The following is an 18,441-nucleotide window of genomic DNA, read 5'->3' on the forward strand; positions in this document are numbered from 1 at the left end:
TGAATAGAAGACTGGATTAGAATCAGGAAAAATTGAGTTAAGAATCTGTTTTCAAAACTTGATATTTTTATGCCCCTGGGTACAGATTAGATGACCTCCAAGTTTCCATCCATTCTATGAACTAGATGCACTTATTTTTAATGTCTCCAACTGACACGTAAAGAGTCACTTTTTACCTCCTTTAAAGACATCTCAGGACTACCAAACATGAATGAATATTTGGATGAAGCCAACTAACCAAGTTAATTTTTAAAATTATGCAGTGTAGACATGATCATTAGGAGAGATTTGATTCTTCACCTTCCCCAAAACTTCAGTAAATCTGACAAATATGAAAAAAAATCAGAGTATGGCAATATTCCACACATTCTTGCTTCGCTCAATCATGAAAATTTTTCTTGTTCATTATTCTCACAAAAAGCATCATCTGGTAACTATATAGACTTAATATTGTGTGAGGTTAGGAATAAATGCTGAAGAGACTGAAATTTCTCAGACATCAATACAGTGAAGCCCTACTTTTGTCTGAAGAGTGATAAATCCCTATCAACATATTTGCATGCTGATTACCCCCCCACACACTCTGAACACTCATCTTCTAATTAGGTTTCCATTGCTTTTAAGAGTAAGATTAATGGTCCATGTCCTATCAAACTCCTCCCAGAGAGTAAAACTTAGTTAAGGCAGGAATATCATTACATTTTTTACATGCTGTATGGGGGGGCGGGGAAGAGTTACCCTGACACATCACTGTTATCTGATTTCTGGGACATTCCTTGTACATTCTGTGCTTAAAGACATGGTTGTATTTTGGGGATTTAAAATTAGATCTACATCACTATTCACTGTTCCTACATGCTCCCTCACATTAACTCTTCTAATGATCCTTTACAGTGGAAGAATTCTTTAGAAACTTGAATTTTGCATTTATTTTCTAAAGGTTTGTTTTCTCCCTTCCTAATTCTCTTTTCTTGGCATTTTGTTTGTTTTGATTAGTGTTTCCACATTCACTTTTTGGCCAATAGTTATATCTATAGATATATTTGAATGAACAATTAAAATTTCAGATTTTTAACATGTGTACCAAATATTGGTTTAGAATTCTGTTTTTAGGATGAAAGAATTGAAAGAATTTAGGTCTTGGACATGTCTATCATTAGGCATGTTTGGATATGGAGCAAATGGTATCAAAGGTTCTCTCATTTGTACCATGTTAAGGATAGATGCGTCCTTCCAGAGGAACCCAGAAAAATCCAAAGTACAGTTATGTCTGATGGAAAGACTAACCATCACCATTATCCCTTGCCCCCCAGGCATTGGGTAATTTCCTACTTAAACTAATTTTTCTTGATATCTAGGTACTAACTTCAGTTGCTTTTTTCCTTCTGGCAAAATACTGATGGATAAGGGTGGAGTCATAAACCTTAGAACAACAAATAGATGTTTTGGAGGAGGAAGTTACAAGTTAACTTAAAACTACCTTTCTCTTTCCCTCCAAAAAAGAAACAAATCTCAAAGTATCTTTACAGATTTGGAAGTAACATTTGAAATTATTTGGTATAGCATCTTAATCTTTACTAAGTAAGTGAGATCAAAGAGAAGGCAAATGATTTGACTCTGACCCTTCAACCCTGTCTAATTTCAGATTTTTGATTTTGACTCAGTAAAAAAAGGAAAGAAAATGCCTATTATATATCAAGCTCTTTGCAAAACATATTACAAATATTTCATTTGATCCTCACAACCACCTTGGGAAATAAGTGTCAAAATGATTCCTATTTTACAGTTAAAGACACTGAGGTAGATTAGCCCAGGGTCATATTGGGAGATATCTGAGGCCAGATTTGAATTCAGGTTTTCCTGACCCTAGACCTTGTATTTTATCTAGTGTTTATCTGTCTGTGTAAAAGTAGGGAAGCTCAAAGCCAGGGATCTGTAGGGCTTCATCACATGTATTCTCTTGACTGAATTCTGAAGGGTTTCTTCCCTTTAGGCAATAAGTGGCAAAGCTGGAAAAACAGTTTTATTTACTCAAGATATCACTTCCAAGCAGTAGCTGCCAACAAGGCATCTAAAGAGGTCTATTCCCCACAGAGATTTCTCCAGACTCCAGAATGGATGATTCTTCTCAAATACAGTTCTGAAGCCTGCCTTGACTCATGTGATTAGCCATACTCTTTCAAAGTGAGATATGCTGTGTGAAATGATTTATGTCTAACTCGTGATGAAAAATCAGAAATCCACCTTCCAGGTCACAACTAGGTAAAAGCCAATTATCCCAGAGGTACAATCAGATCTAAACATTAGGGTTTCCTAGCTATCAACTTTAAACCTTCATAACTGACATAAAAATTTGATACTGGGAAACAAAGGATCCTGTTCTGGCTTATTGATAGTTACTGTCTATTTCTTCTTGAAAAACTTTCTTTTAGGGGTGCTAGGTGGCGCAGTGGATAAAGCACCGGCCCTGAAGTCAGGAGTACCTGGGTTCAAATCAGCTCTCAGACACTTACTAATTACCTAGCTGTGTGGCCTTGGGCAAGCCACTTAACCCCATTTGCCTTGCAAAAACTTAAATAAAACCAAGTTTCTTTTGACTAAATTAGAGAGGGATATCCCCCTCTCATATACCAAATGCAAGCAAGATAACTATAAAGGAAAGAATACAGGTACAACAATGAAGACTGCAATCCCTTCTTACCTGCCCTTCTAGACAATGCAGATGTAATGGAAGGAAACCTGGATTTCCAGTTCAAGAACTAGAGTGTAAATCCTTAGTTTGCATTTTCCCACCTATGCAATCTGAAAGATGCCTCTTTACTACTCTACACCAGTCAACTGTTGATCAGACATGTGTTAAATAGAGACTGTGGACCAGTCACAAATACAAACAGAAGGAGAGTCTCAACCCCAATGTGTTTATATTCTGATGAAGAAAGACACTGACATATCAAAAGGATCTGAAAAGGGCAAAAAGTCTTACTAAGTGAAGGGCATAGTAGTGATTGACCTATGTAGATGAGTTAGTAGTTCAGCCTGGAGAGGAATAAGTTGATCACAATTTCTTCCATAATTGGAGATTCTAGGAGGAACCAGAAAAACATAAAGTGAAGCTTTGCTGTTGTTCAGTCATTTCAGTTGTTCAACTCTCATGACCCTATTTGGAATTTTCTAGACAAAGATTCTGGAGTGGTTTGCCATTTCCTTCTCCCATTCATTAAGGAACCTGAGACAAATAGAGTTAAATGATAAGCCTAGAGTTACAAAGCTAGTAAGTATCTGATGCCAGATTTGGACTCATGAAAATGAGTTTTCCCTAATTCCAGGCCTGGCACTCTATCCATTAAGACACCTAGTCACCAGGTGGGCTAAAGGAGTATTTCCAAAGTAAAAAGCAACTGAGGGATGGAGTGAGCTTCTAAAAGCAAAGAGTTTTCTATGAAACAATAAAGAAAAATACCATCAAAATGAGTGATCAGTATTGTCTGGAATATTTTCTTTCTACAAAATGAGTGAATCTGATTGTGTCCTCAAAGCCTCTCCTCATATAAGCAAAATCATTTGATCACAATAAATTATCAAATTAAAGAAGAAAACTGTCATTTTTCCAGATAGTTCTATAAAATTACCATTTATGAATGATGCAATTTATATTTTACATTGCTTTTGGGGGGTAGGAAAGGAATAAAAATAGATCTTTTGTGATGATTATTACTAACTGGTTAACTTTTTTTTGGAAGGAGGCATAACAGAACTATTATTTCATTGTTGTGAGCATCTCATACTCTGAGCAGAATAACCAATTCTGCTTCATACCCGATTTCCTATTTATACTCATAAGACCTTGCTTGGACTCTGAGAGATTAGGACTTGCCCAGGGCCATACAGCGCAGTAAATTTCAGGAACCAGATTTGAAACTAGGTCTTCCCGACTCCAAGTTGGACAGCTATCTATCTATTTTCCCCCAACTACTTCAGTAAAATATTATCATAGAAATTAAGTCCTCTGTGATTAGCTGAGGTTATGTTGCATGCTCTTCAGCTCTTCCTATCATTTTCTTTCATACAAAAAGAAGTGTGATTAAGTGATATTTTAAAGTTTAGAAAAGGTGAATATAATTATGTGGCTAGACTGCCTTCAATAGGGAATGTGATAAAAAGATCAAAGAAGGAGACCTCAGGGGATGTGGCAGGATCACTAAAAATAGAAGGTTGTTTTAGGCAAATAGGAAATGATTAAGAAGAAAAAAAATATAGATTAGAAGGTTGTTAATTCAAATATTTAGTTCTTTTTAAGAGCTTTTTTTGCAAATTAAAACTTTATGAGTTAATTACTTTATCAACAGAAATAAACAATGGAGTTAAAATAGGGGCTATAGAATTGAGAATTATTTTAAAGGAATTAAGATAAGTCATGTTGATGAGTTTCAAAACATGGCCAAAATTAAACAGCTGTCATTGTGGAACATTCTGTAGCCAATAAAAATGTAGCTGTCTCAGGGAGGATTATGGGTTTTTTTTTTGTCATCAATAATATTAGCCTAGCTTTGTTTAACAAAAATTTATTAATAAACCTGAATCCTACAATGATCTATTTTTTTTCTTTTAAAGTCTTTGGTATACAGCCTCAACAAAGGATTTCTAAAGAACTCTGCAAACTGCATTCACTGGTTTTCCCTTTATATAGCTACATATTTTCACAATTTCAATGAATTAATCATATAATTCTTCTTGTGAAAATACCTTTTGTCAAATAGGTTATTTTGTTTAAGTGAGTTTCATCTTGAGGAGAAAAAAGGATTTTAAATAATCTAATTATTTGACCTCTAAGATAGAAGACAGATTGCCATGTTTTTTTCATGGAATTTATTCATGTCTGGTGATAGTGTGGTGGATCAGGGTATAGCACATTGTTATTTTGAAGTTTGTTTTACTATAAAATATAAAGATATAGTTACTATATCAGAACTATATTAAGGACATGCTTAAGAGATGCTACTCCATTTATTGAAAAGAACCCCCACCCAAAATCCTGGGGAAATCATGATGATAGGATACACAATAAAAATTCTTGCTGCTATTGGTGACATTGAGGCACATCAAGATACTGAAGTAGCACTGAATCATCATACAAGATCATCAAATTAAATCTTGGTTAGGTCTCTGCTCTATAACTTTCAAATACATTGAATGAAACAGTCCCTGCTTTCAAGAATTTTAATGGGACAGTTGACTGGGTATATATATAAACACATACATATGTGTGTATACACATACAGTTGCTATATCAGAAACACTGTAACTTTAAGAGAAACTACAAGAGTCCCCACCCAGAATTTTGAAGAAATCATTGTAATGGCCCACTTTCTCCTATACGTTGACCATAATGGTACAATAACTAACATAGAAATATAGACGTGTGTGAGTAAAAATAGAAGAAGCAGCAACAGACAATAGTTAGGAGTTAATTTGCGAAAAGACACATGTGGTTAGAATGATCAGAAAAGGATTTATATAAAAAAAGTTGCTATATAAGCATCTTAAAGATTCAATTATGTTCAATTTAACTTTGGTCTCAAAAATTTATTTGAGAATTAGAAATCAGTATGTAGCAACGATGTCAACTTATTAATATAAATAAATGAAAATTGGAGGAATAGGTCTTATTAATTTTTGTAACTATAATAATTCTGAGCTTTAGTTGTCTCATCTATAAGTTATTAAAACCTTTATGCTTCCATGGTCTACAAGTATTCTTCCAGTTTTAATATTTGGATGGTTCTAATGAAGGCAATGTTGCACATAGCCCTGCTTATCATGTATAAGATTGTACTGTTATAAAATTTATATTAAGGAATAAATTTGTTATACTTTAATGAAACTAAGATTATTTCCATAGTATCTAAATTAAATTTCCCCCTCCCCCAGGCTCTTATTCTTCAATGATTATTATAAATGGTTTTCCATTATTCTCCCATAGGAATATTTTCCCAATATATTGAGTAATCTTCCTGTTACTATTTGAATAACGTGGGATTACTATTGTAGGACTTGGGCTCTTTATCTTTTTTGGCTCTTTCTTTGAACATAGGCTGCTCCTTTCTCTTTTGTCATATTTCCTAGAGAACAAATACTATTCCATATCTAATGACTTGATCCATTTCATCATAATTCCATTTTTTGATCTTCAGACAAACATGGCATCTGAAAAATACCAAATATATATTTTAAGTAGAAAGGCTGCTTGGCATCTTCTTTTCTTCTAGAACATCATCATCTCTGGTAGCAAAAGTTAGGCATAGGATAGTAAGGGCTATTTTTTTATTTTAACAATTTTTTTTGTGTTGCCTTGGTGAAGAGACAAAAGACACACAAATATCTCTTTAAAGACGAGGATATCCCTTAATGAGAAAGTGGTGAATCCTTGAACAATTCTTTTTTTTTTGAATTTTTCTCCTGGGGAATTTATTTCTTTCTGGCTTGGTAAAGATTCTAGAGCATGAAATCTTTTTATACAACCTTTAATAATCTACTATCTAATGTCTTTATACTGTATCTAGTGATTTATAAAATTGTTAAGCTCATTTTCACCTATATGTGCAGTTTTGCTCTAGTAACAATAGTCAGCATCTATATATTATTTTAAGGTTTGCAACACACACTACATAAATACTATCATATGATTTTTAGAACAACTGTATAAGTTAAATATATTTATTATCTTTATTTTACAACTGATGGAACTGAAGCTAATGCACATATGATGAGTTGTCTAAAGTCACACAACCAACTAATGTCTTAATATGGTCTTTGAATTCAGATCTTCCTGACTCTGATTTTTATTCCACATAGCTGACTCAGATGCACAACTCATTTTATTAATATTTTCAAATATCCTTTCTTTTTAGTGAGCACAGTGGAAAATGTTTTTATTTTTTTCTTTCATTAGAAACCTCAAATAAAGGGATGATAAATCCTTGTACAAAATGAAACAGCCCACTACTTATCTTTCATCTCTGTCTTGTGACTAAACCATCTTTTTTTGTATTCATATATATTTTAATATCCTGTCCATAATTTCTCCCTGATTACTGTTTGTAGTGCATTATAGATTGTTCATACCTATCTTATGTCTCTCTGTTGACCTTTAGGTGATTCTCAATTTAGGTACTTGAAAAAGATTGTCTTCTGTCACAGTTAACTTCACCACATTAGCAGTGCATAATGACAAAAAGAGATGAAGTAGCCATATATTTAAAAAAAGGATCTACACTTTAAACATCCAGCTTTATGATTATTCTTTCTCCACTTTTCTGTCTTTTAAGATCCATTGACAACAGCTTGGTTTTCATCACAAGGTACAGAGAAAGAAAATAGGGCACTATGTACGCTGATGTGATTTTAAGTAAATATCTATACAAACCAGTTTAACTGTGTTGATGGGCAAATCAGGTGAAAAAATAAAGTCAAATGATTCAAAACAAATTTTCTCAAAAATTCATAGTTCAATCATAGTTACTTTTCTTCCTCACTACTCCCCTACCAAGTTACTGATTGATCTGCCTTTGATGCATAGCAGAAATCTGCAGAATAATAGAGATACTAGTAACAAGCATGTCTTGAAATGTGGTGATTGCTTTGCCTAGCTACAAGAATAATAAGTCAATTTTACCTTCATCAAGGATGATTTCACTTTTCAAATAACAAGGAAGGAGGCATCATTTAAAGGAAGAAAACCAGAACGCTTTTTATGGATATACATATTTTTTAAGAAAAATGATATCACCTTCATTTCCAAATCTATCCCTCTACTCTCCTCTATCCTCTGATCATTCCCTATAACAAAGAATGATAAAAAAGGGAGAAAAAATTCAATGGAACCAATCATCACATAATTCATGTCTAACAACATATGCAATAGCCTGCATCCTTATCCTCCTACCTTCAAAAGGAAGATTGAGGTCCATTTTCTCAACTCTTTTGGAACATCACATTTTAAAAAAGCTTTTCATTTTATATTTGCTATTCTGCAGATTATTGATTTTTCTTTTCTGGTGTTGTTCCTTGCAGAGAGTGAATCTGTCCTTCGATTTTCCATTTTATGGCCATTTTCTACGTGAAATCACTGTGGCAACTGGGGGTAAGTAGATTTCTGCCCATTTACTTTGAATTCTCTCCCAAATTTTACTACAGTAATTTAAAAAGAAAAAAGATGTAGCATTTGTTGAAAAAATCGGTATTTTATATTATAAAGACAAGGACTTAAACTACAGGAAGTACAAGCAAAGTTTTATAGTAGAAAAAATGACAACACTAATAATTTTCAGGCCAGACTTTTTCCTTCTTTCCTTCCAAGTTATAATTCCATTTCTGGCAGAAATAGTAAGAATCCTTGATTGATGGAAATTGGAGTGAAACCATTAAGTAAAATAATCTGAGGAAACCGGTCACATTATACTTTTTGGATTTATCCTGTGTAAATGTGTTGATCTTTTGAAAACTTCTCCCACTATTGTCACTATGCATGCTGGTGACAACTCAGTTGTGATATTCACTTGAAAATAAACCTAGAAAACTGGAGTCAGTTTTTCTAATTATATACTTTCTCCTGACATGGAGGCCAGTATATAGGTTGGAAGAACCCTATGAAATCAGTTTTCATTTCCTATGGATTATCCAAGAAGCAGATCATTTTTATTCCTGAGTATCATTAAGAGAACTAAGCAAAATGCCCGTGGATGGTACTAGTGTTCCAGAGAGAGGGAAAACAATAGGAAGAAGAGGAGAAGGACAAAAAGAAGGGGAAATGGGAAGGAAATAGAGAGAAATAAAAATTAGGGCATATTTGATACTAACAATAGAACCATTTTTTGGCAAAGAAACAAGTGATTTATATCAGCTATACTCTAAAAATTATTTTGAATATTTTCCCCTTTTGGAGGGTGAACTTGATGTTTTGACAAAGACTCATATTGTTCACTTTTGATAAATCTTAATTAGAAAATGCATAGGACTTTGGAGCAATGGATATTTCCTACCCATTCCTCTCTACATGTGAGGCGAGAAATTTTGGCTTAAGATAAAAAAAATTGTAGCAATTAAAACTGTCCAAAAATGTAACGGTCTACTTGGAGAGATGGCAAGTTTCTTCTCCACAATATTCCAAAGACAAGAAGAAATGGAATATAATCATACAAATGATCACTTATCAGAAATGTCTTAGTAGAGATTCCTTTTTTGGTATGGGTTGAAATGGTTATCTTCAGAAGTATTTTCCAACCCTCAAATTTGAGATTTTATGATTCTGGGACCCCTAGGATTGGGTTGTAATCAGGGCTACAAGAAAAGAAATGATTATTTATAACTTATCTAATAGTCATATGACAATATATGTTTATATTTGTGTTTGCACATATCTAAGAAATATGTCTCTTCTAAAAAAAACCAGACAGATAATACACCTTGCCTTCTTTAGAAGTCTGAAGTTAACAAGTTTTGCCTGCAACATTGGTTTTATCTCTCACATCCTTGGTAAAGGACTTCAAAAATTTGGAAGAAATGTATTCATGATCTTTTGCTTGTGAGTCAAATAAGGAAGGAACAAGAAAAGCAAAGGGTCCCCCTATTACAAGTTAAACAAAATGAGAGGCAGCAAAGTATAGTAGAAAGGGTCATGGAATAAGACTCAGAAACTTAAATAGAAGACTCAGCTTTGCTGTCAGTGAGTCAGATATATGACCTCAGAAAAAACATTTAATTTTAATGAACTTTCATTCCTTAAACTGAAAAGTGTGTGTGTGGGGGGGGGGGGCAAGGAGGTGGAATAATATCCAATACCCTATCCTACTTTGTCCCCAGAGATTTAATTAGTTGCATACTGTTCTAATGACTAGTTCTATGTTGTGGCCATTGTTTTTATTCTTGAAAGGAAATGAGGGGAATAAGCATTTAAATAATGTTTATGGTTTTCCAGGCCCTGCACTATGTTGTAAAATAATATTTATTATTATAACTATTGTTATTATTATTATACCTTAAGAACAATATTTATTTTATATTATTTTTATTTATGGAATAAAACAAGCATTTCCACAACAGTACAATAAAAACTGATCGTACACGAGACTGCTTATCTGCTAATCACAAATTGTTATTCCTTTCAAAATCATCATTTCTATTTTTCTTCCTTCCCGCCAACCCTTGAGATGGGTACCATTATATTTTCATATATCTGTAATTAAAAATGTTCTATACAAACCTCTCTTTATCAGTTCTTTCTGTACATTTGATAGCATTTTTATATGTCCTTTATATTTAATTTGGATATTTATTTTAGCCTTTTGGGGTCTAAATGGTCTCTTCCTCTGCTATTTTATGGAATTTTTAATCAAATTAAAAGTTCTCTCTTGATGAAGATATTTGCCTTGGGATTTCTAGGAAGGAATTGTTTGTCCCAAATTAATCCTGAAAGCAATGTCATTGCTTCAAATAATCTCTTCATTGTTTCTTGAACACATCCTCAAACATGAATAAACATATTGTCCATCGAACCAGAATGTGTCAGAGTTATGCAGTGCCAACCCCCTCCTTTAATAGATAATTTAGAAGCTTAATGAAGTTTACAAAGCCTGAATGTAGCTCAATAATATTTGAACAGAGGTCCCCTGACTTCAAATGCAACACTCCTATTTATAAGGAGTCCAGTTTTCCTTAGGGTAACCATAAAACCACCTTTAACTGTTGGCTAGGATGTCTTTGCAAAAGTGGGTTGTGTGTGAGGCTACTGGGACCAATCACTTAGCATGTGACTATATATGATAGCTTCTGACTTTGTATTTAATAGGAATTATCTCTTGGCTGAAGACATAAATAAGTTGAATAAATGCTTACTGGGAGCCAAATACAAGCTAATGCTAAGAATTAAAAGATTTTTCAAAAGATAGACTATCCCTGTCCTTAGGGAACTTACCTTCTATAATGGGAAAATTAAACATTAAAACAAAAGATGAAAAGTTGATGGTGGGGGAGGAAGGTAACCTTCGTGGAGAAAGTAGAACAAAAAATCGAGAGAAGAGCAAGTGAAGAAGGAAGCAAAATGAAGATTTCTGCAACATCTAATGAATAAGTAGAGGAATCTTCCAGGATGAGAGACTCCCATACTTTTTCATATATTCTTTTTTTGAAATGGAAAAGGAAAGGGAATTTAACTGTCTGATGAATGGGAGCTATATAGATAAGTATTGTGGAAAATTTACTTTCTAGTGTCCCCCCATCCCTCAACATCAATGGAAGGGTTCTTTTATATCTTCTAATCTTTCAATTACTTCAGATATATATCTATATCTATCTATACATATATATGTGTATATATATATATATAGTTCATTGTTAACACAGCAATTTGAAGTATATTTAAATTGCAAAAGTCAGTGGATTATTGATATTGCCTCTCAACTTAATATGGCAGGAAAAGTTAAAATAATAAAATTATCTAGTCATTTAGTGGTAGCTCGTTTGAATCTCAGATATAACATTCTTTGAAAAGAGTATCTTTTTTTAAAAGTATGTTCAAATCTCTAGTTAAAAGTATGAAATCAAAGATAAATGTCAGGTTAGTTATTTATAGACTTCTAAAATGAATTCTTACTTATTAGACATTCTAGTATTCACAACCTTCATTTCATATAAACTATGTGCAAAATGAATTGTAAATATTCACCATCTCATTTTTCCAGTCCACTGATAGTAGAGTATGAAAGTATTCATTTGTCTTTTTCTTAAAATAAATCTGTTTTTTGAAAACCGTCTTTTCTTATATATTAAAAAGGTAAATCAAAGATTCTTCTCAGCCTCCCATAAATATATTTCTATTTATAACACTATGAATGAAGGTGATTTAAAGTAATTAAGAAGATAATAAAACTGCATTTATTGTAAAGTTTATTCTGGTAAGGTCTAAACTTAATTTTTCTCATTTTTTAAAAATTTCTATTCTGAGATAATTGTATGCTCACGTTGTTGTTGTCGTCATCTAATTAGTTACTGCCCCATTTGAATTTTCTCAGTCCATATACTGGAGAAGTTTGCCATTTCCTTTTCCAGTTAATGAGGAACTGAGGCAAACAGGGTTAAGTCACTTGCCCAGGGTCATAAAGCCAGTATTTGTATGAGACCTGATATGAACTCAGGAAAATGAGCCTTTCTAACTCTAGGCCAAATTCTCTCTCCACTCATTGTGGCATCTAGTTGCCCATACAGAGTCTCCAAAATGCAGCATCTTAAATCATCTAATATGAGCTAAGTACTATATTTGTATTAGAGTTATTGAAGCATTGTGTGATTTCTTAGACTATTTGAACATGGCTTAATTCTGCCACCAATTGTAGTAATAAGTAGAAGGGAGAGAAGTGATTTTTTTTCTATATTCATATGAGAGGAATAGAAGGTAAAGAGGACTCATAATTATTCAGATACTTAAAACAAAATAATATGCATGAGAATCATTGCCTCAATTTTTTTTACATTTACCATGTTTCAGTATTGTTAGTGAAAATTTTCCTGTAGACAGGTTTCTAATGTTACTTTTTAGTCTATATTTTACTTAACTGACAGAATCGACAAATTTCATATTTGGAAAAGTTAGAAGTCATTTAATTTAACTGTCAATATAATTTATAACATCCTGAATGAAGTATAATAGTATGAATGAATTTGATTGTCAATTTAATTTCACATTTACCATTGTAAATTGTTCTTTTTCACATAAAAGCTAAGGCTAAATAAAAATCTTAGGCTTTTATTGGATCTGTTATAATAGCTGTTAGAAGGACTGTTATAAATCTTCAATGGTTTAAGTTAACCACAGTTTGGTGATGCTTAATTTATGTGTAGTAACTAAGGATTCATTCATTCATTAAGCATAAATCATTGTTCTAGGAGAGCATTAATTCTAAAAATGACCTCATTGAAGCAACAATGGGGGGGGGGGGCTAAATATATTCTAGCCCATTATGTGTGGAAGAAGAATATCCAGGCGAAGTTTGCTTTGTTGTGTCAGAGGTTTTCTAAACTCAAAATGAGTTACTTATATGATATGATAGTTAAGTAAGTCATCTCAGTCTGAAGATATTTTAGGGAGATTTATAATTTCCAGGATTACAAAGAATGTTCTGTGAAACTTGACCACTGTCAAGCCACTTCTGGCACAGTAATCAACTTGGCAGTACCATATTATATCAAGAACATCCAGAGAAGGGAAGCAGAATAGGGAAAGGGTTTTAAATTTAAATAGCAAGGTTAATTCAAAGGCCTATATGTGCTTAGAACAGAGAAGACTTAGAGGAACATGATGCTATCCTTTTCCTAGAATTAATACTGTATGGCTTGACTCCAGAGGACCAAATTAGGTCTGATGGAATAAAATTGAGAAGAAAAAAATAGGGCTTTGGGCAATGAATTGCTTCCTGATAGTGAGCACATTACAAGAAAAAAAATGATGTATTTTTTCAGAGATTGTGAGTTTCTGCTTATTGTCAGACTTAAATAAAAATTTCTGAAGATATCATGTTGGTTCTCTTGGAGCAATATTTCCTATAGCTGCAGTTAAATTAAATGACCTCTAATTTTTTCAAATATAAGATTTGTCGATTCTGTCAGAATTAGCAAAATACAGAATAAAAAATAACATTAGGAACCTGTCTACAGGAAATTTTTCACTAACAATAATTTAGGAGGGGCCAGTTTTTTGCCTACAGATATGGACCTAGCATACATAATATAAATGGAGAAGAAAGCAAATATTTTATCTGGATTTTATAGTTTTTATGACCAATATGGGTTCTCAATTGAATTTCTAAGCATAACTCTTCCTATATTCTGGGACTATCCATTGTTGATTCTTGGATCTTCTCTTGACGAGAATAATAACATTCCCCACCTCTGTGATAGTCAGTTGATCTCCTTGAAATTTTATATAGATGAAATTTTATTAGAATTAATTTAAATTCAGTTCTCTTTATCAGTATGGCCACATCCACTCTTCATTAAAAGCTGAATATTTGCTGGGTCAAGATGGCACCACAAAACTGATTACCACTAAATATGAATCATATCTTTTAGTCTAGGGCATGAAGACTTCCAGGTCTGAAAAAAAGTTTTTGTGGAAAGAATTCCCTTAAGGGATAAATGTGAAAGACTTGGAAAAGTTTCATCTCTAAGACAAAAACAAAAGAAAAAAGGTTTAGTGAGGAGCTCTCCCTAAAACAAAAGAAAAAAAAAGATTTCAGTTTTAAAGTTAGAAAAAAATTTTAAAAAATAAAAACTCTGTGTGGTAGGAGCAGGAAAAGTATAGCATGTTATTTAAAGCTTTTGTGCAGAAAGCTCAAGTCTTTGTCAGAGCCAGAGCATTTCCTAACTTCTTTTCCTCTTTTCTAATTATGAATCGACATTTACAAACATTATAATTAACATGAGGATGTTTATGATTTACTGATACTTATCTACTGCCCATCTGAATTTTCACTAGGTTTCTACACTAAAAATATTCAATGTTCTCCTTTTCTCACCCCTATGATTTTCCCCACATCAAGTTCTCCCACCAAGACCTTGTAACCAGTGCATTCTATTATTCCTTTCTAAAATGTTTAAATATTATGAAGCTATATAAGCAAAATATTTAATCATTCTGATTTTTACAGAGGAAGGTCTGCACAAGAGTCAGGTGAACAGAAGCAACTGAATAGTCCCTTGGTCTCTAATCATAGCAAATGCTGGTTTTCTTTATCTGTAGAATAGGACCTTCTTCAACATTTTATTTTCTTTGTCAACATTTGTAAAAATTCCTTTCTATTCATCTTTTAAAAACTTGACTTCCTCCTGGTAAATGATTTGATGGAGATTAAATTTGTGAAGCAGAAAAAATAAAGAAGATAATTTGGAATTTTGACATGTTTACCTTCTCTTCAAAAAATGTTTTTTGATTTATGTTTTGGTTATGACTTAGAGCCCATGACAAAATAATTAACTCAATCAGTCCCATTCTATTCATTGTGACATAGACATCCATAATTTAGAATTTCTTCATATGCTGAATTTGACTGTCTTTTGGAGTCCAAATAGCTAGATTTCCAATTTATTTTTATTTTTATTTTTTTTTAGGATTTTACAAGGCAATGGGCTTAAGTGGCTTGCACAAGGCCACACAGTTAGGAAATTATTAAGTGTCTGAGACCGGATGTGAACTCAGGTACTCCTGACTCCAGGGCCGGCGCTCTATCTACTCTGCCACCTAGCTGCCCCTGAAGACTTCTAATTTTTAACAGTCTGAGGTTACTTATGGAGCATGTAGTAGGGTTGACCCATAAAGTCTTTCTCTATTTTCAATAGCCCATGGAACAGCTGGGAAATTGATATCATATCCAGCAGACCAGAGAAAATATTATCCAAAGTTTTAATTTTTGTGAAATAAACAGAACCATAAGGCTAGGCCTTTACAGTGTAGTACAATGTCATTGTAGATCAAATATTTTGCTGTTGTAACTGTTACCATTCACGGTTAGGGAGATTACTGGGAACCCTTTGGACTGGTGTTTTATTCATCATCCACTAAAACAGTATATACAATCCTGGCTTCCATTATAAATATATGCTTGCTTATTTTCATTTCTGTTTTATTCCATGCTATATGCTTTTGATTTTTTTTTTATGTGATCTCTTGGTTTGACTTGGGAGAGGAGACTGAGTAACCTTCTCCAACATACCTGATATTCCCAGGCATGATTCTTCCTAGTGTCTTCTCCTATTCCTCTCTTATTTCAAACATTAACAAAACCATGTTTTCAGTTCTAATCATGGAGGACATTTAGTGTTGTAACAAAGCATCTTAGGAAAAAGTAAATTCCACAATAATGTGATGGGCTCCAGTCTTTTGTTTGCTAGACTCTAATGATGTTATGGTAAGACCTGATTAGTCTGTGAGTCTGATATAGCCTCAGGGCCACAATAAAACTTTGGCTTAATCTATTACAGTGATTATTTAAATTTGCCATTTTTGCTAGTGGCAAAGTAGTTTGAGGAGCCTTGCCTTTTAATTAGTTTATTATCAATTTCCACAGCCTCTTAAAAAAAAAGATTAAAAAGAAGAAAAAAAATTCTTACCCATGGCCAGAAAATTGAAAATTAAATTAAAATAAGAGGTTTGAGCCAAAGATATATGTTACTTCATGTTTCTTAAGTGGTGAAAGGACTAAAAATAATTAATGAGTCATTGAGAAATAGTGGATAGAAAGCCATCCTCTTTAGAGTAAGGAGGAAGACCTGGGTTAAATTCAGACTTTAATCTATACAACCACGTGCCCCAGCAAACTCTTTGCAGACCAGTGCAAATCAAAATTGATATAGAGAATTTTGTCATTTTGTGATTGTCTGGGATGAATGAAGTCATAGATCTGTCACACTGCCCTTCAAAAGAAGGTACATATTAAATGAAATTTAAAAAGATACCAATTTAATATTTTAAGAATATTATGCAGAATTTAAAAAATAAGCAGTGTATGTATGTATGTACATTATACCTAGGTAGATAAATCATTTCTCATTTTATCTTCTCTGAATCTTTGAGATTTGTCATTTAACTTATTTTTTGGTTTATTATTTTTTCTCTCATTTGATTATTATGAAAACATTAATCTGAAGTCCTATAAGGAACACAAAACAACAATAGAGAAGGAAATAGTTCAGATTTGTTAAGTGTATAAATTCTTTCCAAATTAATGAAAAAGATAATGTTCTTTCTATCTATCTATCTATCTATCTATCTATCTATCTATCTATCATTCATCTCTCTCTCTCTCTCTCTATCTATCTATCTGTCTGTCTGTCTATGCATGCATATATACTTTGAGTATCTAGAAGGTGCAGTGGGTAGAATGCTGACCCTGAAGTCAAGTGGACCTGAGTTCAAATCTAGCCTCAGATACTAGGTGTGTGACTTGGGGCAAGTCAATTTAAACTGTTTGCCTCACATCCAGAACCATCTCCAGTCATACCGATCCATACCTTACCACTGGATCCAGATAATTCCTGAGGAGAAAGACAGGCTGGTGATTTGGCTCAGAATCCCCTCACTCAAATCCAATTGACCTGCATGTCATGGCATCACCTCCCTGATGGCAAATATCAGCAAATACAATATACCCACTTGTGTATATGAAGACATTTATGTATGCATGTATGTATATACATATATAAATGTCACCTTACTGTGCTATTGTTATCATATATCAATTTTTTCTCCAAACAATCTTGGGAGGTAGTTGCTATTATGAAGTTAAGTGACTTACCAATAATCACATAGCTAAGAAGTCTCTCAAACTGAATTTGAACGTTGATCATCCTGTCCCCAGAGTTGGTGCTCTGTCCACTACACAAGCTACTTGGCTGTGTAATGAGGATTCTAACAATAGCTTTTGTTACACTTTTTATTCTGAGTATTGAAATGACTTTGAAAATATTTATATCTTCATTTCAGGTATCTGTTTGCTTTTAAATCTCTATGTTATATAGCTAACTTTACAAGTTTCACTGCAAAATTTAGGCTGAATAGATAAATTCAAAAATCTAACCTTGTCCCTTATTAAGTAGAAAACTCTAGCTGAGTCATTGAATATATCTGACACTCAGGTTCTGCATTCATTCACAGAATTAAAGAGGTTACATTTAATGGTCTCTGAGGATTTCTCCAGATCTTTATCTAAAATTCTGTAAAATCTCAGTCTGTTCTATCACCACTTGATTTCCTGTTATCAAGGAAATTATAGGTAAGTAGCTAAAAGAATCTTAGCTAGTCTCCAATTCAACCCCATATTTAAGTGAAAAAATTAATTTCCAGAGAGGTTAAGTCCATTATTACTCAGTAAGTGATTCAGATTAAAATTCAGTTTCTCCTATGCAAAATCCCATGTATTTTCCTATGATATCATATTCCCTCTCTTTTGGGGCTACTAAGTTTTCGAGATGGATCAAGATTTTAAAATTAAAATCAATGTTTCATTAAAAGAATTAACACCTTAGAATCTCTGCTTAGATGTAAATTCAGTTTGCTAGCAACAATATGTAATTAACACTTTATTAGTTTTATTTTATGAGGTAGGGTCATTTATGACAAAATCTCAGCAATATGTATAAAGCTATAATGGAATATTTAAAAACATTGATAACTTATTTTTAGTATTAAAATCCTAAAACATAAATATTAATTTCTTCCCATTACATTTTGTCATTATATAGTCTAAAGATTTCTTTAAAAGGCGGCCAATAAAGCTCAAATTCACAATATAGAGAAAGTAATGAATTTGAGCCATTGTTGGGCTATGAAATATCATGAAGAGAAAAAGAGAAAAACTATGTTCATTCATTAATAGTGTGTATCTAATTACTTCCATA

General features: G+C 32.9%; 1 protein-coding gene across 1 annotated transcript in view; it reads left to right on the forward strand.

Annotated features, from left to right (window-relative positions):
• The window catches only part of PLXDC2 (plexin domain containing 2), a 498,104-nt gene that overhangs the window by 256,252 nt on the left and 223,411 nt on the right, over nucleotides 1–18,441 (forward strand). The window contains 1 exon segment of the mRNA XM_074192955.1: nucleotides 8,071–8,140. Within this exon segment, the coding sequence (XP_074049056.1) occupies nucleotides 8,071–8,140 (70 nt within the window).

Source organism: Macrotis lagotis, chromosome 7, assembly GCF_037893015.1.
Source record: "Macrotis lagotis isolate mMagLag1 chromosome 7, bilby.v1.9.chrom.fasta, whole genome shotgun sequence".
NCBI lineage: Eukaryota > Metazoa > Chordata > Mammalia > Peramelemorphia > Peramelidae > Macrotis > Macrotis lagotis.